The sequence below is a fragment of the Callospermophilus lateralis genome, chromosome 2 (genome assembly GCF_048772815.1).
Source record: "Callospermophilus lateralis isolate mCalLat2 chromosome 2, mCalLat2.hap1, whole genome shotgun sequence".
In the NCBI taxonomy this organism is placed as follows: domain Eukaryota; kingdom Metazoa; phylum Chordata; class Mammalia; order Rodentia; family Sciuridae; genus Callospermophilus; species Callospermophilus lateralis.
In genome coordinates this window covers 152,799,879-152,817,700 of record NC_135306.1, presented here as the reverse complement: position 1 = coordinate 152,817,700, position 17,822 = coordinate 152,799,879, and the positions used below count along the sequence as shown (strand labels likewise).

The 17,822-nt window shown below is 34.3% G+C and overlaps 2 protein-coding genes across 2 annotated transcripts; both read right to left on the bottom strand.

The window, feature by feature from the left end:
• Nucleotides 1-2,628: 2,628 nt before the first annotated feature.
• Nucleotides 2,629-3,564, bottom strand: Or52j3 (olfactory receptor family 52 subfamily J member 3). The gene has a single exon (XM_076844057.2). The coding sequence runs from the start codon at nucleotides 3,562-3,564 to the stop codon at nucleotides 2,629-2,631; it is 936 nt and encodes a 311-aa protein (XP_076700172.2).
• Nucleotides 3,565-11,311: 7,747 nt separating this feature from the next.
• On the bottom strand, nucleotides 11,312-12,253 carry LOC143391358 (olfactory receptor 51G2-like). Its single transcript, XM_076844056.2, has one exon. The coding sequence runs from the start codon at nucleotides 12,251-12,253 to the stop codon at nucleotides 11,312-11,314; it is 942 nt and encodes a 313-aa protein (XP_076700171.2).
• Nucleotides 12,254-17,822: the final 5,569 nt, after the last annotated feature.

Below are 17,822 nucleotides of genomic sequence, written 5' to 3'. Positions count from 1 at the left end.
AAGTTTTATTTTTAATATTGATGTAAGAATATGAAAAGAAATTTGGTAAGAAATGATTTAAAATTTTTTGAAAAGCTCTTATAATTAATGGAGATATAGAATTTCATTACCTAAGGACATACTGAATAGTGAATATAATTTTAAAAATATAAATCTGCATTCAAATATGAAAAATTCAGAATATTAAAAATAGACATTCTATCTAAAGAACAGAAAAAAGTTTAAAAAGTTTTTAAAAAAGTAGCATTATGATTTTTGTCAATAATGCTCATTGCTAGAGGAAACAAAGCAGAACAGCAAATATACAAAGCTAATAGAATAGAACTTTGTTCCAAAATTCTAAATTTTATTTCTAATTTTCAAATATTAGGAAAAATGAGGAAATACTTAGACATAAAGATAAACTAAATATTGTCAAAGCAAGGAGGGCAATGACTATCAGCAGAGCTCAAGTGGGAAATACTTAGTGTTCCCCATAAAGACTAATGAAACCCAGAGCAAGAAAATACAAAGACAATTGTAGAAATAAATTACTAAAACATGTCTCATCAAGTTAAGATGGTCATTTAATTTAATTTTTTTAATCTGGAAATAAGATTCTAGATGGCAGCAACATAAGAGAGGTGGACACCAAAGGAGAAAAGAAAAATGTAAAAGAAAACTATATTTTTGTTTTATTCAAAGTAGGGTTGTTTTAATGGAAAATTAGAAAATTTTAATACTAATTATAGAAGAGATGCAATTTCAAATATGCAATTTGAAAACATCAGTGGGAAGGAAGATTTTGAAAATATAGAACTAAATGAAATAATTGACAGCATGAAATTAAGAAAAAGAAAATCATTAAAAAATGTGAAGTTTTAAAAATACTGAATGAAGAACAAAGATTAACAGAGAAGAAATCTATTCTGATTGGTAATAATTCTATCACCTAAGAATTGTACTTCAAAAAATAAATCCTGAATGTTACTATAAAATATAAAAGAGGATTCATGGATATGGAGCATATATTCTAATAAAAAAATTATATAAATATGTATTAATATGTGACTATATACTCAAAATCAATATTACAAAATAAAACACAAATTAGTTTATGTAAGTCAATAAATAGTTTAACATAAATACTATGTGTAGTTGTAAAACTAAAAATTTGTACTCCATTATCAGACAAGCACATTCTAGAATTCACCTCTGGACAAATGAGAGGGAAGCTGGGGTGGTGCAGATTTAATGGTGATTTTTACTTTAATGTTGTATATATTTAATTAAGCATTATCTGAGATGGGTGCAATGTAAGTTCATTATTGTTTGCAGGAAAAAAATTGTAATATTTTTACTTTAGCTTCTTTTTAAAATAGCCTCAATATTAAAATTTCAAAACATGTAGAATAATGTTGACAAGTTTGTTGACACAAAGTTTATAGCTTGTTATTGGCAATTTTATTAATGAACTGCTTAAAAAATCCTCACTCAAGCTCATTTGAAAGGGGCTCTTCAGAGCTAAAATTGCAGCTTTTACATTCAAGTCTGTGGAGGAAGTAGTGATATATCATGGTTCCCAGATGAAAGTCTTTGGATTTGGGGATAGAGTATTTTAGTGTCAACTATGGGTTGTAAAAACAAAACTGCATGAAGTGAAACATCCCATCGATGTTTTCAAATTGCATATTTTTTATCTCTTCTATATTTAGTTTTAAAATTTTCTAATTTTATTTTTTTTTAAATTTTCCATTAAAACTACCCTAATTTGAATAAAACAAGAATACAGTTTTCTTGTACATCTTTCTGTTCTTCTTTGGTGTCCACCTCTCTTATGCTGCTGCCATCCAGAATCTTATTTCCAGATTTAAAAGACAAGCATATATCACATAAAGAGAAAAACTATAGTTAGCTAGATTATTAGAACTCACTTATGCTTCTACCAGGAGCTCAAGGCAGAGGGTCAATCAGTGATGTTATTGTTGCTATACGTGAGATATAGTCTTGAAATAACATATTTGCTTTGGCTTTCCATGCACTATATCTTATGTGTTTGGCAGATGATTCCACTTGAACTTACAGATTTGGCAATGATTGTTTTCAACCCAGGACATGGCTTTACAAAAACACAACAAAGTAACAAAGTACAACCTCCACAGAGTCAGACATTTGTGTTAATTTGGTGTCATGATTTATCCCCAGCAGTTAAAAGTGATTCAAGGTATATAACAGAACACAAAGTGAATGCAAATTAAATCAATAATCAAATATATGAATGCGTGAATGGAAGAAAACAGAAAAGGAAAGAAGGAAGAACAAAAGGGGTTGACAGGTCACATTTCCAGTGCCACATATCTCAAATCGAAGAGCACAGAGGCCCAGTATGATAAGTTCATTTCCAAGTCATACAGGCAAAGGCCACACAACTCTCTCCCAAGATATTCCTTTTGGAATAGCCCATCAGTCTTTGAACTTGAGATACAATGAAGTTTCTACAAGTCTCTGGATCCATTTGTCTACAGCCAGGAACACACCAACTTGTACTGAAAATTGGCAGCAATAAAGGAAGGAACAGGAGACAGTCATTAAGGCAAGAGCTTGAGTCTCCCAAGAAGGTTCAAAATCCTTAGAAAAGGAACATGAGTGTCATCTTTTGGTAAACACATGAAGAACTCGCTCTCGTATCTGTTTGGTCCTCACACCATAAATAATGGGATTAAGTGAAGGTGGAATAACCAAATAGAGGTTTGCAACCAAAATGTGAATGTACTGTGGTATTTTGTGTCCAAATCGATGAGTAAGGAAGGAGAAGAGGGATGGTACATAGAAAACGCAGAGGACTGCAACATGAGAACCACACGTGCTTAGAGCCTTCAGCCGTGCATCCTGTGATGGGAGACGGAAGACAGCACGGAGAATGTGAACATAAGAGATGCCAATAAGAACCAGGTTTAGAAGAAAGAGGGAGACTACAAAAAGCCCATAGGCAGCATTGACATGAATATTTCCACAGGACAATTTGGCAATGCCCATGTGCTCACAGTAGGAATGGGCCATTATCCGAGCCTGACAGAAAGGTAGGCGGTAAATTAGGTAGATGAAGGGGAATGTGATCAGAGCTGGACGAATTACAATGCACATGCTGATGCCCACCAGCACGCGAGATGTCAAGATGGTTGTGTAATGGAGTGGAGCACAGATGGCCACATAACGGTCAAAGGCCATGGCCATCAGGACTTCAGCCTCCATGCCAGTGATGGTATGAATCAAAAACATCTGAGCGACACAACTTCCAAAGTTAATCTCATGAGCATCAAACCAGAAGATACCCAGCATGCGAGGTATAGAGGTTGTAGAAAGGGCCAAATCAATTGTTGAAAGGATGGCCAGAAAGTAGAACATGGGCTCTCGGAGAGACTTCTCTGCCTTGATGACTGTCAGAATTGTGGCATTGCCTATTAAAGCCACAAGGTAGATACAGCAGAAAGGCAGAGAGATCCAGGCATGGACCTTTTCCATACCTGGGATTCCAATGAGAAAAAATGTGGCTGGGTGAAGAATACTCCTGTTGTGGTATACCATCCTACCCTGGTCAGAATAGGTGACACTCTTCCTCCTGTTGGGGACAAAACAAAAGACAGAGAGAGAAGTAAGATGAGAAAGGTGATGACACATTAAATTGCTGGCTCTATGTTGCAGCAGAGTCGAAGTCACATTTAACATGAGAACAGGCCTTCTATCAAAGCTTGTATGATCATCCTTTTGGCCATTTAAATGGTTCAGGGCATGGTCAAATTCAGAGTTTTCATTCTGAATGTTGACTCCATTCTAGTTGTGAACATGGAGGTTTGCCACAAACGTGAGGCAGATTTCTAATAATTAGACTTTTCTGTTCCCTTTTGAAGAAAATAACATTTTTTTTAACTCTGAGGAGTCATTTTTTTGGTGAGATTGACACAAATGATCACACTACAGAGAAAGTCAAGAATGCCTTTAGGCAGCCCATAATCAAACTAAATCACAAACCCTGGTATATAGGCATTCCCACACTCAACACCTAAATTTTCTGACTCCCCCTTATTGATTGACAAACTGATACATATATAAGCTCTAACTCGAGCCCAATAACCTCTCATGCACACTGAAACAGACCACACAAAAAAAAATGTATTTGGATGTTCACAAGTGTTGGTTATTTGAGATGCTTGACCAGGAGTAGAAATCACTACTGTGTGTGACATACAGACTACAGGGAGTACCAGTCAGAAAAGGTATAAGGAGGGCTAATGACATCAATACCCTTCTGTCCATTACCACATCTGATACTCTCAAAACAACTATTAATTTTACCTGTTTTAATTTTACCCTCGTTAGGAAGTCAGCATTTAACTTGGTCACTCCTCCTACCAGTTCAAGGCACTAGAAGTACAGATAGAAGAAAATCCTGGCAGCTCAGGTAGTTTGGGTATTCAAGAAGGTTTTGTTGTTGTTTTAAGTTTTCTTGGATAGCAATATTTCAATGGAGAAGGAATCTACTTCAGTAATCTAAAGGGAATGGATAAAGATAAACTAAATTAACACCTTCAAATTTCTACAAATGAACCAAGCTACTTAGAATGAAGAGACTTGTCCTGGGACCTGTGAAACCATAGTTTGATTCAAAATCAAGCCTAGACACAGTTGTGTTCATCCTTGGCATAGCTTCATTTTCTAACCACTTTTAAAATTCTATTTTTTTCCAACACAAGAAACATACTAAGGTTAAAAAATAAATAAATAAATTCACCATCCTTTTGAGTTTATCCCAACATAGAGAAAACAGTTGGTGCAATGTGCACTGAGTCTTATTAGTGTTCAATAAAATGTAGACATACTAGTTACTATTCTGACAGGGTTTAACTTTCAGAATATATTTTTAAAAAACCCTCAAATAACCCAATCACTAAATGAGAAACTAAACATATTTCTCAAAAGAAAAAATATGAATGGTCAACAAATGTATAAAAAAATGGTCAATATCCTTAGCGATTACAGAAAAGCAAATCAAAATTACACTGAGATATCATCTCACTCCAATTAGAATGGCAATCATCAGGAATACAAATAACAGTAATTTCTGGTAAGGATGTGGGAACAAAGTACACTTACACATTGATGGTAGGACTAAAAGTTGTTACAATCACTTGGAAAACAGTATGGAGATTCCTCAAAAGACTGGGGATGTAACCACCATATGATCTAGCTATCCCATTCCTTGGTATTTATCCAAAAGCATCACAATCATCATACTATGGTGACACATGCATACCAATGCTTCAGCAGCACAATTCACAATAGCCACCTTATGCAATCAGCCTATATATCTGTCAACAGACAAAACGATGAAGAAAATGTTGTATACAGATAGATATAATGAAGTTTTACTTAGCCATAAAGAAGAATGAAATCATGTAATGTGCAAGCAAATGGTTGGAACTGGAGAATATCATGCTGAGTGAAAAAGCCAGACTCAGAATATCAAGAGTCAGATGTTTTCTCTCATATGCAGAAATTAGAGATAAATAAAGAATTTTAAAAAGTGGGGAGATCTAATGAAAATAAAAAAGGGAACAATGGAGTAGAGGAAAAGGAGTAGGGGTAAGGAGGAGGGGTAAAAAAGGGAAGCAACTGTAGAATAAAATTGAATATATTAAGCTATGTGCATGTATGAATTCATCACAGTGATCTTCGCCTTATGTATAACTATAATGCACCTATTTAAGAACAGTAAATAAATAAAAAGAAGCTACTAGAGTAAAGGAAGGAGATTCAAGGGAGGGAGAAGTAGAGGCAAAGGGGAAGTACTAGGAATTGAATATCAGCAAACTATGTTAAAAGTATTTATGATTATGTCAGAACTAACCCTACTATTAGGGTTAGTTACAGCCCAGTACTTACTCCCCTTTTTAAGTAGAGCCTGAAAGATATGTATTTATTAGGTATAAATATAAGGTGTCAATAAAAATATTTAAAAAATAGACACTCTGGCCAATTAAACCATCATTGTTCAATAGAAAGACAGTGGCAAGACCCAATGCTAGTAAGTCCCAGGGACTTACTTTAAGGTTAACCTTCGAGCCCATCCACAACAGATGTTTTCTACTGAACTCATTGCATTTACTGCTATAGAAATTGTTTCATCTAAGGTATATTATGGCTTATATCTTCATGAGAGAGTTCATACATAACTTTTAAATTTAAAACATAACTTTTAATATATTTATGATTTAATGCATGAATAATTATATATATTATGATTTGAGACAAAATGTATTACAATTTAACACCTAAATTTCTTGTCTGCTTGGTGCATGTTGGTCACATGGTCTAGTCTTGGCCTTTACTGTCTAAATATCTCTCCATGTACTGCCACATCTACACACCAGACATCAAGAGCTGATTCACCTCCGTCTTCCACAAAACATCAAACAGCCCAGTACTTACTCCACTTTTTGAGTAGAGCCTATAAGACATGTTTATATCAGTTTTCTAAAACCTATGGGATATCCATTTTAATCTTGACTTAGACCTACGGGACTGAGGTCCTCAGAGACTTCCCACAAACTCCTAGATCTTGCTTCAGGAGCGGAAAAGCCCAAGGAACACAAAAGCAAATTGAGAGGTATGGAAATAAACATCAACAAGTAGGGATAAAACACACAGTTAATGTCATCTGTATTTTATGGTGTAAAAACAGATAACTGCTTCTCCATGTAAATATGATTATGTGGCCCAGTTCTATGGTCTTTCTACATATAGAAGAAACTGGCTGATTTAATTTAAAGTTTTAATTAATATCAAAAGCTTCTTTTTTACTGTGTCACCATTTCTCCTCATGAATAGTTTTTTCCTGCTATAACTGCATTGAGTTTTCCCTGCTTAACATAAGAACACAGAACCTTGATTTTTATTTAATCCAAAAATTTTTTCTGTCTAAGAATATTCCACATTCACCACCAAACTTTCAAATGTATAACTTAAAAAAAAAAACTCTAATGACAAATATCAAAAATTCCAATTCTGGAGTAATCTTGCTGGTGTTCATATCTGGCTTGTCACATTCTAGCTGTGTGATTTTGGGTGTCTTATGCATCATTTCTATGTCTCAATTTTCTTATCTACATAATGAGAACAATAATTGTATTTCCATCATTGAATAGATATGAGACATAAATTAAACTTCTTTGAGGTATTAGAACAGGGTCTTGTACCTAGAAAGTTGTAAAATGTACTAATTTTTAAATTATTATTTCTGGATTTCAGTTTGCAAGAATAACTCCATAGGCTATTTATTTGTTTATTTTTAATTAATTAATTAATTAATTTTTTTTTTTGCAGTGCTGTGGATTGAACCCAGGACCTCATGCGTCCTAGGCAAGTGCTCTACCACCAAGTTATATCCCCAGCCCCATAGATGTTATTCATGAAAAACAAATTGAGGAATCACGTATACTACCAATTTTATAGACATTTTTCTTCTGAAATCTCTAATGAGAAATAATTTCAACTTAATTTTGAAGTCAAACATAAAAATATTGTGTGGTCTCTATTTTAATGTGATTTTTTTGGAATGAAATAATCACTTTATTACCCAGATAAGATTTCTGTGAACACCTTAGGAATGCATGAGGCTTAAGAAATAAAGCACTGAATGTAAGCACGAGAAGTAACATCCTTAAACTGATTCTATCTTCTCTATAATTTTATAAAAATGTTTAAATTATCTCCACCAAATTCATGTTTGGTGCATATGTAATAAAATATTCTCTTTGGTCTGGTCAAGTTTTCACATCAAATCAAAATCAATCTTAAGACATTTACTCAAAGGCATATTTCTTTTCATAGATGAGGAAGCACCTAAAGTTGAATGCTACTTAAGACATCTTGGGTCCATGTTGGAGGAGAGGGCAAACTTTAGGATCAAGATGAAGTACGGAATCTCAGCTCCAAACATAAAAATAAAATTGTCTTTGGTGACACCCTTTGGTTATCAAACAATTCTCTTTTTTTAAGAAATAAAATTTTCTTTAATATACATGTTAACCCTACAAAGAGAAAGGAATTTTCCAGCATCTTGTTGAAACTGGGAGTTAAAGTGATCCAAAAATTGTTTATAAAATAGTGGTAAATAAATTCACTTCACAAAAAGTTTTAACTTGTTTAGAAAGAATTTGAGAATTGTTTGGTGCCACTTGTATACAGAACATCTACAGATGTGTCATCATTTCAGTTGTTTTTTTTTTTTTTATGAGACTCAAGCAATTCTGATACAAAACCAAGTCAACATCTTTATTGATATGAGAGCCAATGAATCTTCTTTAATGGATAAAGCCATTTGGATTATTTGTTTTTCAAACACCTGCAATGTATCACAACAGATATAGACTAACTTTTTGTTTCCTTGAAGGCTTTCTTCTGAGGCTTCAGTGCTATAACTCTAGTCATTCCTTCCTAGTGCTATAGAAGTTGATCTCACCTAGTAAGATACTACTCCTTGAACATTACTTTAAGTAAAAAATTAATGGTAGGAGATAAAATAGGTCATGGTGTAGTGACATGAAGACCAATCAGACCAATCCATCAGGAAACTATAACAATTAAAAGCATGTATGCATGTGTTAATAGACTATCAAAATACATGAAGCAAAAACTGACAAATAAAAAGAGAAATAAGCAACTGAAAATAGTTAAGACTTTAATATGTTGCTATAAATGATACCTACAAATATATGGAAGGTCAATATGGAAATAGAAAACATTATCAACACTGTAAATCACTCCACTCAATAACAATAAAATATACATTTTTCTCAAGTGCACATGGAATATTCTCTAGGAAACAACATTTGCTAATCCATAAAAAACCCTCAGTACATTTGAAATAATATAAATAAAATGAGGAATGTTTTGGACTACAACAGGATAAGATTAGAAACCAGTAACAACAACAACACACAAAAAAACCCAAAAAAATTAAAAAACAAAAAGGGTAAGGAACTCACACAAATGTCAAAAGTAATTAGAAAGTTTTTAAATAATAAATTAATCAAAAAGTAAGACAAACTGTTAGGAAATAATTAGATACATTTTTTACTTTGGTACATTTAGTTTAATAAAAATAATGACAAAATGTATCAAAATTTGCAGATGCATCTAAAGCAGTCTTTACAGGAAAATTTATCACTTATATTTAATGCTTATATTCTCTATCAATTAGAGAAATGCAAACTAAAACTACATGAGATTTCATCTCACTCCAGTTAGAATGGAAATTACCAAGAATTTAAGTTAACAATAAATATTGGCGAGAATGCAGGGGAAAGTACACTCATTCATTGCAGATGAGACTGCAAATTGTTACAACCACTCTGGAAAGTAGTGCAGAGATTTCTCAAAAAACTAGGAATGGAACCACCATTAGACCCATCCTTGGTACATATACAAAGGACTTAAAATGAGTACACTACAGTGATGCAGTCACATCAGTGTTTATAGCAGCTCAATTCACAAGAGCTAAACTATGGAACCAACTGATGTGCCCTTCAACAGATGAATAGGTAAAGAATATGTGGTATATATATGCAATGGAGTATTACTCAGCCATAAAGAAGAATGACATTTGCCAGTAAATGGTGGATCTGGAGATCATCATACTAAGTGAAATAAGCCAACCCCAAAATATCAAAGATTGAATGTTTTTGCTGATATGTGGAAGCTAACTCAGTAGATTAGACAAAGGGGAATAAAGGGAAGGAAGGGGAGTAATAGGAATGGTGGTAACATAATTTTTCTCTGTACATATATGAAAATACCTAAGTTAATACCACCATCATGTACAACCACAAGAATGGGATCCTAATTAGAATAAGATATATTTCATGCTTGTATAATTATATCATAATGCATTCTACTGTCATGTTAGTAAAAAAAAAAACAATAAAAAGAAGAGAATAAAAAGAGAAGCCACAGTTAGGAAAAACTATTTATAAATTACATAAATGACAAATGATTTGTACCCAGAATGTAATTCTGATATTGCAAAATCTATATACTAGAGATGAATAGTTCTGTACACAGATAGTAGAAAATAGGAACAAGGTTGGAATCAGCATTTACAGATAAGTGAGGGAGTAATAGAAAAATGGGTATGGTAATGGATTATACTTGGAGATGTCAGCATAAACTCATACTGCTTGTTGTAGATACAGGTGGCTACATAAAGGAATATTTATAGACATTCCTGTGTGTATGAACAGGTTACTATGCATGTATATCTTCCATTTGTTTGCCAGATAAAAAGGATTGAAATCAAGTACACCCTATTAGCAAGAAGTATACACAGCACCCACATCTTGGTTTCATATAACATTCTTAAAAGGAATCAAGGCTATCTAGAGAAATAACTGATTCAAAGAGTTTAACATGGACTATAGAAGATGATCCAGGAGCATCTAACAGCACAAAAGAGCAAGGGCATGCTAAAAAAAAAAATGAGTAAGTAAATGAAGTCCAACGTTAATGGGTATGTCAAAGGACATAGGTATCAACCAAAAAAGTTCCTTTGGGCCAAAGCAGGGACAACATGAAAACCAAAATAAAATGTATTTGATTTATAATCAAAAGTAAAATAAATATCTGTAGGTTAATATTAATATAAATAAACTACTAAATGAATGAGTTTGGCTCAACTTGGATTTCTTATAGTATACTGAAAGTGTGCTAAGTTTCATTCATTCATCATTTTCTTTTGCTAACAGCCTTTCCTACTAGAAATACTTTTTCTGTCCTGAACATAAAATAAAAATGTGCTGAAATATTTTTATACTGCAGTATAGTACTATATGTGAATATTGTTGATCTAGTCTGCAAAGTCTGTATTAAACAGAATTTTTTCTTTCTTTCTTTCTTTCTTTTTCTGTACAGGGAATTGAACCCAGGGACACTCAATCACAGAGTCACATTCCTAAACCTTTGTTTAATTTTAGTTTTGAGATAGGGTCTCACTAAGTTGCTTAGGACCTCACTAAGTTTAGACAGAATTTTCTTGAAATCTAAATCTTCAGAAATTGAAGGTTTCCCAAGGGATATAAAATAATTCCACTGTGAAACCAAGCCTTTATTCTCTTTATTGAAACAGCAAAGATTTGCTGTTAGTAAGGTTTAGATGCAATGCCTTGAAGAAAATTATTAGTAATATTTACATTCAAGTCTTTATTACTAAGAAACACTCTCATACAGAGAGGCATCCGATGTGGGGGTGAGGGACTGTGTTTTAGAGTCTCTGATTCAACTAAACTTTTTGTTTCTTGAATTTCTTGAGGATTCTGTCACGAATCTGCTTGGTCTTGACACTGTAGACAATGGGGTTCATGAGAGGTGGAACCAGCAAGTATACATTGGCCATGAGCACATGGATAATTGGAGAAGCATTTTGCCCATAGCGACGGATCATAGAAAGCCCAATCATTGGTGTGTAGAAAGTGAGGACAGCACAGATATGGGAAATGCAGGTGTTGAGGGCTTTCACTCTCTCTGCCTTGGAGGCAATACTCAACACTGTGCTCAGGATGAGGAGATAGGAGAGGAGAAGGAGCACTGAATCAAGTCCCATGGAGCAGATGACCACCATGAGACCATAGATGCTGCTGACCCGGCGACTGGATACAGTTGTCTTTATTAAGTCCTGATGCAAGCAGAAGGGGTAGGAAAGAATATTGACAGCATGATATTGAAGCCTCTTCAGGAGGAAGGAAGCTGGAAAGACCAGGGCCAAGGCCCTTCCTGCAATTGCCAACCCAATCCCAGTGATCACGCCATGGGTTAGAATGGTTGCATAGCGCAGAGGCTCTCGGATTGCTACAAAGCGGTCAAAGGCCATGGCCAATAGCACAGCAGACTCAATTATTGAAAAAACATGAATGAAGTACATCTGGACCAGGCAAGCATTGAAAGGGATATCCCGGGCATGAAACCAAAAGACGCTCAACATAGTGGGCAAGGTAGTGGTGGATAGACCCAAGTCAGTGAGCGCCAGCATGGATAGAAAGTAGTACATTGGTTGGTGGAGTGAAGCCTCAGTTCTTATTATGAAGAGGATAGTAATGTTCCCTGCAATTGAAGTGCCATAAACCAAGAATAAAGGGAGAGAAATCAAGCCATATCTGTTTTCAAGGCCTGAGAAGCCTGTCAGTAGGAAGCGAGGGTACAGGGCAGAGTCATTAAAGACAGACATCGTGCTGATGGAGGCACCCTCAGTCTACCTGGAGAGAAAAGAACAAGAAAAAATTGGGATAGAAGTCAACACTTTGAGAAGAAAAAATGCTCTGATGTACACTGCTCTGTGTTTAGTGTTTTTGATAACCCCCCTTTGCTCATTATATTTAATTTTCACTAGTAATATTTTACCAACTAATTTATTCTTTTTTCATGACAGATTTATTAAGAGAATATCAAAGGAAATCTAGTAGTACTAAGAATAGGGAAATGAATGAGAAATGTCTTGAAATACTTAAAAACTAGTGGATGGAAAGCTAAAATTAGATGTTTGCTTAAAACTTTAAAGGTGATATGAAAACATAAGATGCAAAATACAAAAGAGGATTGAAGCTCATTCAGGAAGGTCAGGGAAGACTTAATGAAAATGATTCTTAAGTCAGGTCTAAAATTCAAATACAAGTTAGATGGAATCAAAGGGATATGATCTGTATTCCATACTGATGGGCACCCAGGTCATTGTAGATGTATAACTAAGAGTGTAGTGGATCTCCTCTTACCTGGTGATGCATTCCAAAATCCCAGTGGATGTCTCAAACTGTGGATATACTTAACCCTGCATGTATTGTTTATTCCTACAACATATACCTATGATGAAGTTTAATTCATAAACTAGTATAAAAATAGATGAATAACAACAACTAATGCTAAAACTGAATGATTACAATGTACATCAATAAGTTATTTTAAACTTACAAATTATTTATTTCTAGAAGTTTCCCTTTAATATTAGACCAAGGTTGATAGATAACTGAAATGGCAGAAAACAAAACTGTGGGTAAAGGGGGAACTACCGTATTACTGTAGTTACCAATTATTGTATGACTACTATATTACTGTCAGCCATATAATCTAGCAAAATTACAGGACATGAGTGGCTCTCCAGATACTTGTTGGAGCTAAGTTTAAAAAGAAATGGAGGGCTGGGGTTATAGCTCAGTGGTAGAGTGCTTGCCTGGCATACATGAGGCATGGGGTTTGATTCTCAGCACCACATACAAAATAAATAAATCAAAGGTCCTTCAACCACTAAAAAGAAAAAAAATAAAATAAAAAAATGGATCAGAATTTATAAAGGTACTTGCATGTAAATATAAAGGGATTGTACTCATTCTTAGAGGACTCGATATACTAACTACAATAAAAAGTAGTCAGCTAAACAAGTGTATATTATATCAATGACAAACTGGGACCAATGATACAAAAGTTCTAAACTGGCAAAGAGAAAGCATGGAAATTATTAGGGTGATAACAATGAATGAAAGTAAAATCTAACAGTGAGATAAGGATATATACTCATAAACATTATATACAAAGAAAAATAGCACAGATAATGTGGATTATCACATGCTAAGAGAAAGAAAGAAAGTGAACTAGGATAAATTCATTTCTTTTTTAGAACTCTTCTCATTTATTGAAAGAGACAGAAACAAAAAAAAAGAGTCTGCATGAAAATTTGGGGAAATTTGTGAGTTACATGATAAATTCGAGGTATGTATGTTGAGGAGGTAGTGGTATATTGCTCCAAATAGAGGTTTGTGAAAGAGGAAATTACTTCCACTCACAGGAAATTATTAAGAGCTCCTAACAAAACAAGAAGAGAGAGAGAAAAAAAAGAAAATGAAAACAAAGAAAGAATGCAATATTGAGTTATAAGAAGGGTTTAAAGCTTGGGTTTTTAGTTAATATTCGATAGCAATATTTGGAAAGAACAGTCAGTACAATTCTCGCCTTAGGTACTGACTATGCCTGGAGATGAGTTTACAGATGAGTTTACAGGCCCCTTTGTGGGTTACTCCATCTTTAGCTCTTGCCTGTCCCAGAGCAGTGATCTCACATGAACAATCAGTGATACCTCTTGACATTCCCTACCACTTCTTGAATGCTTTAAATATTTGATGTACTAACATCTTACCCTTTCTTCTCACCTCGAAGCCTTCTTTCTGGCACAACTGAACCCTCAAGTGCAGACAGCCATTCAGCCTGATGTAGGTTGGCTGGGTTTCCAGTCCGTCAACTTAGGGACTTCTTGTAGGTACAGAAAGCACTGAAGATGGATGTAAAAGAATAAAATACAGTGTTCTAAGACAGACAGCTCTTCAAGGAACTGTAGATACCCTGAGCAAAGAAATAGTCTCTTCTCTTGTGAAGACAAAGCCAGGGTAGGGTGACTTTGCCTCCAGTATCCTGAAGTTCTGTTTTTAAACTACTCTCACCTGTCTACAACTCTTGACTGGTACATTCCCTTAAGACCATTATTTTCCCCTTCATTGTAACCCTAGGGAAATACAAGTTATTTCTACTGTTCAAGAATGGGAGTTGGACACACTGATCTGGATTCACAGATTCAAAGTAATTGAGAAGTGTTGAATATCATCTAATAGAGAAAAAGAATGAATTTTGTCAAAATAAGGAAACATTTGTGCACTAAGAAACTAGGAAAATTGTTTGGGGTCATATTTTGCAACTATACCATAGAAACAGAGAAGCTCTTCTTTGTTAACTTATTGTAAAGAATGTAAAACAATTGTATATAAAATGCAAATTTATTATTCAAAAGTAGTGCTTATGATAGCAATCATAAATCCTAAAAAACTATGGGATCCATATATACCCAATTCTTCTAGCAGACCCCTGAAAGAAGGGTGATATTTCACAATCTTTATTATTCCTATTTACACTGTCCCACAAATCTGTCTCTGAGCAATACTGAGTTGTTATACTACACGGAAAAGACAAAAGTGTGATATTATACAAAAAGTCATACCTTCGTATCCTCTCAATCAATCAATCAATCAATCCCCCAAAGAACAGTTGTAAAGCACATCTTATCTGTTCATTCACAAACTGTACACATAATAAATATGAGAAAAGAGGACAGATTTAGCAATACTCCTCTTCTTTAAGTTAAAATACTTTATGCTGCTTGTCTTATTTCTTTACTACCCTTCCTCTTTCAGCACTAGCAAATTTTTCTCAAATGTCTTGTTGCTGTTTCTCAAGACCAGTTCCTTTTCCCCCACTTTTTCACTTGAAGCATGACATAAATAACCAGTATTTTTCCATCCACAATGTAAACTACTTATCAGATCCCTTGTTTTAATTTTATTCTCTTTAATGCCAGATAAATTCATGTCATTACTAATAAAATCTTGACTCAGGGGAAAATGACTTCATGGGGGTTCTAGAAATTCCACAATTGTCTCCTACAAAATAATGTTTACTAGCCTCTCAAATTTCACCTTCTCTAAAATTTGCTCTAATTATATTTTTCTTCTCAAATGGCTTTTATTGAATCTTACAACAAACCATTATTTTAAAGTGTTAATGGCCAAAAAATACATATCAATTATCTATCAATTCTTAGTCCACTATATTTGGGAGAAACTTCCCATTGTAATAGCAATGTGTGTGTATATATCCATAAATTCCATTAGTATATTAACATTTCCAGGAAATCAAGAATTGGGAAAATCTGTTTAACAGTTAGATCCGTCTTTTCCAGACACTTTTCACACATTTTACCCAGACAGCATATGTTAACATAGGAAAATTGTGTTCTGTGAAACTCAATGTGAGAATGACAGACTGGAAAATCCTTGGTTTAAGGCAGCAATTCTCAACAAAAGCAGTTTTGCCTTACAGAGGATTTTTGGCAGTATCTTGGGGCATGGAAATGAGACAGAAGTTTCATAACTGGGGAAATTCTCCTGACGTCTAGAGTGTAGTTACTTGGGATATTTCTAAGCATCCACCTGAAAAAGAGGGGGGGTGGTCATCTAGTCCATTGTGAATAGTGCCATTGTTGAAAAACAATATTTTCTGGAGAAAACTACACTAAACATCAAGATCCTTTGTTTAATTCTCAGGTTATATAAAGACAGAGGGTGTGGGTGCTAGACTCCTGACACTAAAGAACATGGACTCCAGATCTCGAGGGCCTTTTCTTTGAGTGCGCATTCTAACATGAATTGTACAACCTAAGAAAATTATATAGACTTTTTTACCTCTTTTTCTTCATTTGTGAAATGAATTAATAATGATGATATCTAATAGGTTTTTTAATGCAAAATTTTTATTGTAATTCCATTTTGCCACATTTTTAGTGCCATGTAGTTACACATAACAATGGGGTTTATTTTACACATTCATAAATGTGTATAACATGATTTTCTCTGTTTCAGAGGATTATCTCCTTCTCTCCTCTCCTCCCTACCCCTGATCTCCTTTCTTTGCTCTATTGATTTTCCCTTCTATTAATTGGTTTTAACTTATTGTAGTCAATGCATTGTAATTACATATAGAATTGGAGTACATTGTGATGTGTCCATACATGCACATAGCATCATTTGGTCACCTTTACTCCCCAGTTTTGACTTCTCTCTCCCATCCTCCCTCTTCCTTTGTCTCTTGAGCTTCCATATATGAGAAACAACATTTGTCCCATGACTTTCTGAGTCTGGCTTATTTTAGTTAGTTTGATGTTCCCCAGCTTCATCCAATTTACCAAAAAATTACAATTTTATTCTTCTTTATGAATGAGTAATACTGCATTGTGTACGTGTACCTGATTTTCTTTATCTAGCTGTGCAAAGTCTTTTACATTTAATGCTATCCCAGTTGTTAACTCTTAATTTCATTTTTTGAGATTTAAGAGCCTCATTAAGGCTGGGCATGGTCATGCAAGCCTGTAATCCCAGTGGCTTGGGAGGCTGAGGCAGGAGGATCACAAGTTCAAAGCCAGCCTCCATAAAAACAAGGCACAAAACAACTCAGAGAGAACTTGTCTCTAAATAAAATACAAAATAGGGCTAGGGATGTGGCTCAGTGGTCGAGTGCCCCTTAGTTCAATCCCCAGTACTTCCCACCCCCAAGAAAAAGAGTCATATTAAGGATGTTGTGTTGGAGTGTTACTCCTATGTTTTCTTCTAGAAATTTCACTGTTTCGTGTCTAATGCCTAGGTCTTTGGTGAATGTTGAGTCGATTTATGTGCAGCATGAGAGGTAGAGATCTAGTCTTATTCTTCAACATTTGGCTATCTACCATTCCCAGCACCATTTATTAAAGAGGCTATTTTAACTCCTACTTATGCTTTGGGCACTTTTATCAAGTAATAGCTGATTGTATTTATGTGGATTGTTTCTATGTATTCTTGTTTATGCTATTAGTCTTAATAACTATATGCTGTTTTTGTGATTATAGCTCTGTGGTCTAATTTGAGATCTGGTATTTTTATGCCTCCAGTATCACACTTGTTGCTAAGGATGGCTTTGTATATTCTGGGTCTTTTATTCTTCCATACACATTTTTATGATTATTCTAGTTCTGTGAGGAATCTCATTGGTAATTTGATGAAAATTAATCTACAAATTGCTTTTGGTAATATGGCCATCCTGACAATATTAGTTCTACTTATCTGTGAACACACAATCTTTTCATCTTCTAGGGTCTTAATTTTCTTTCTTCAGTGTTTTATGATTTTCACTGTACAGATATTTTCACCTTCTCAGGAGATTTATTAACAATT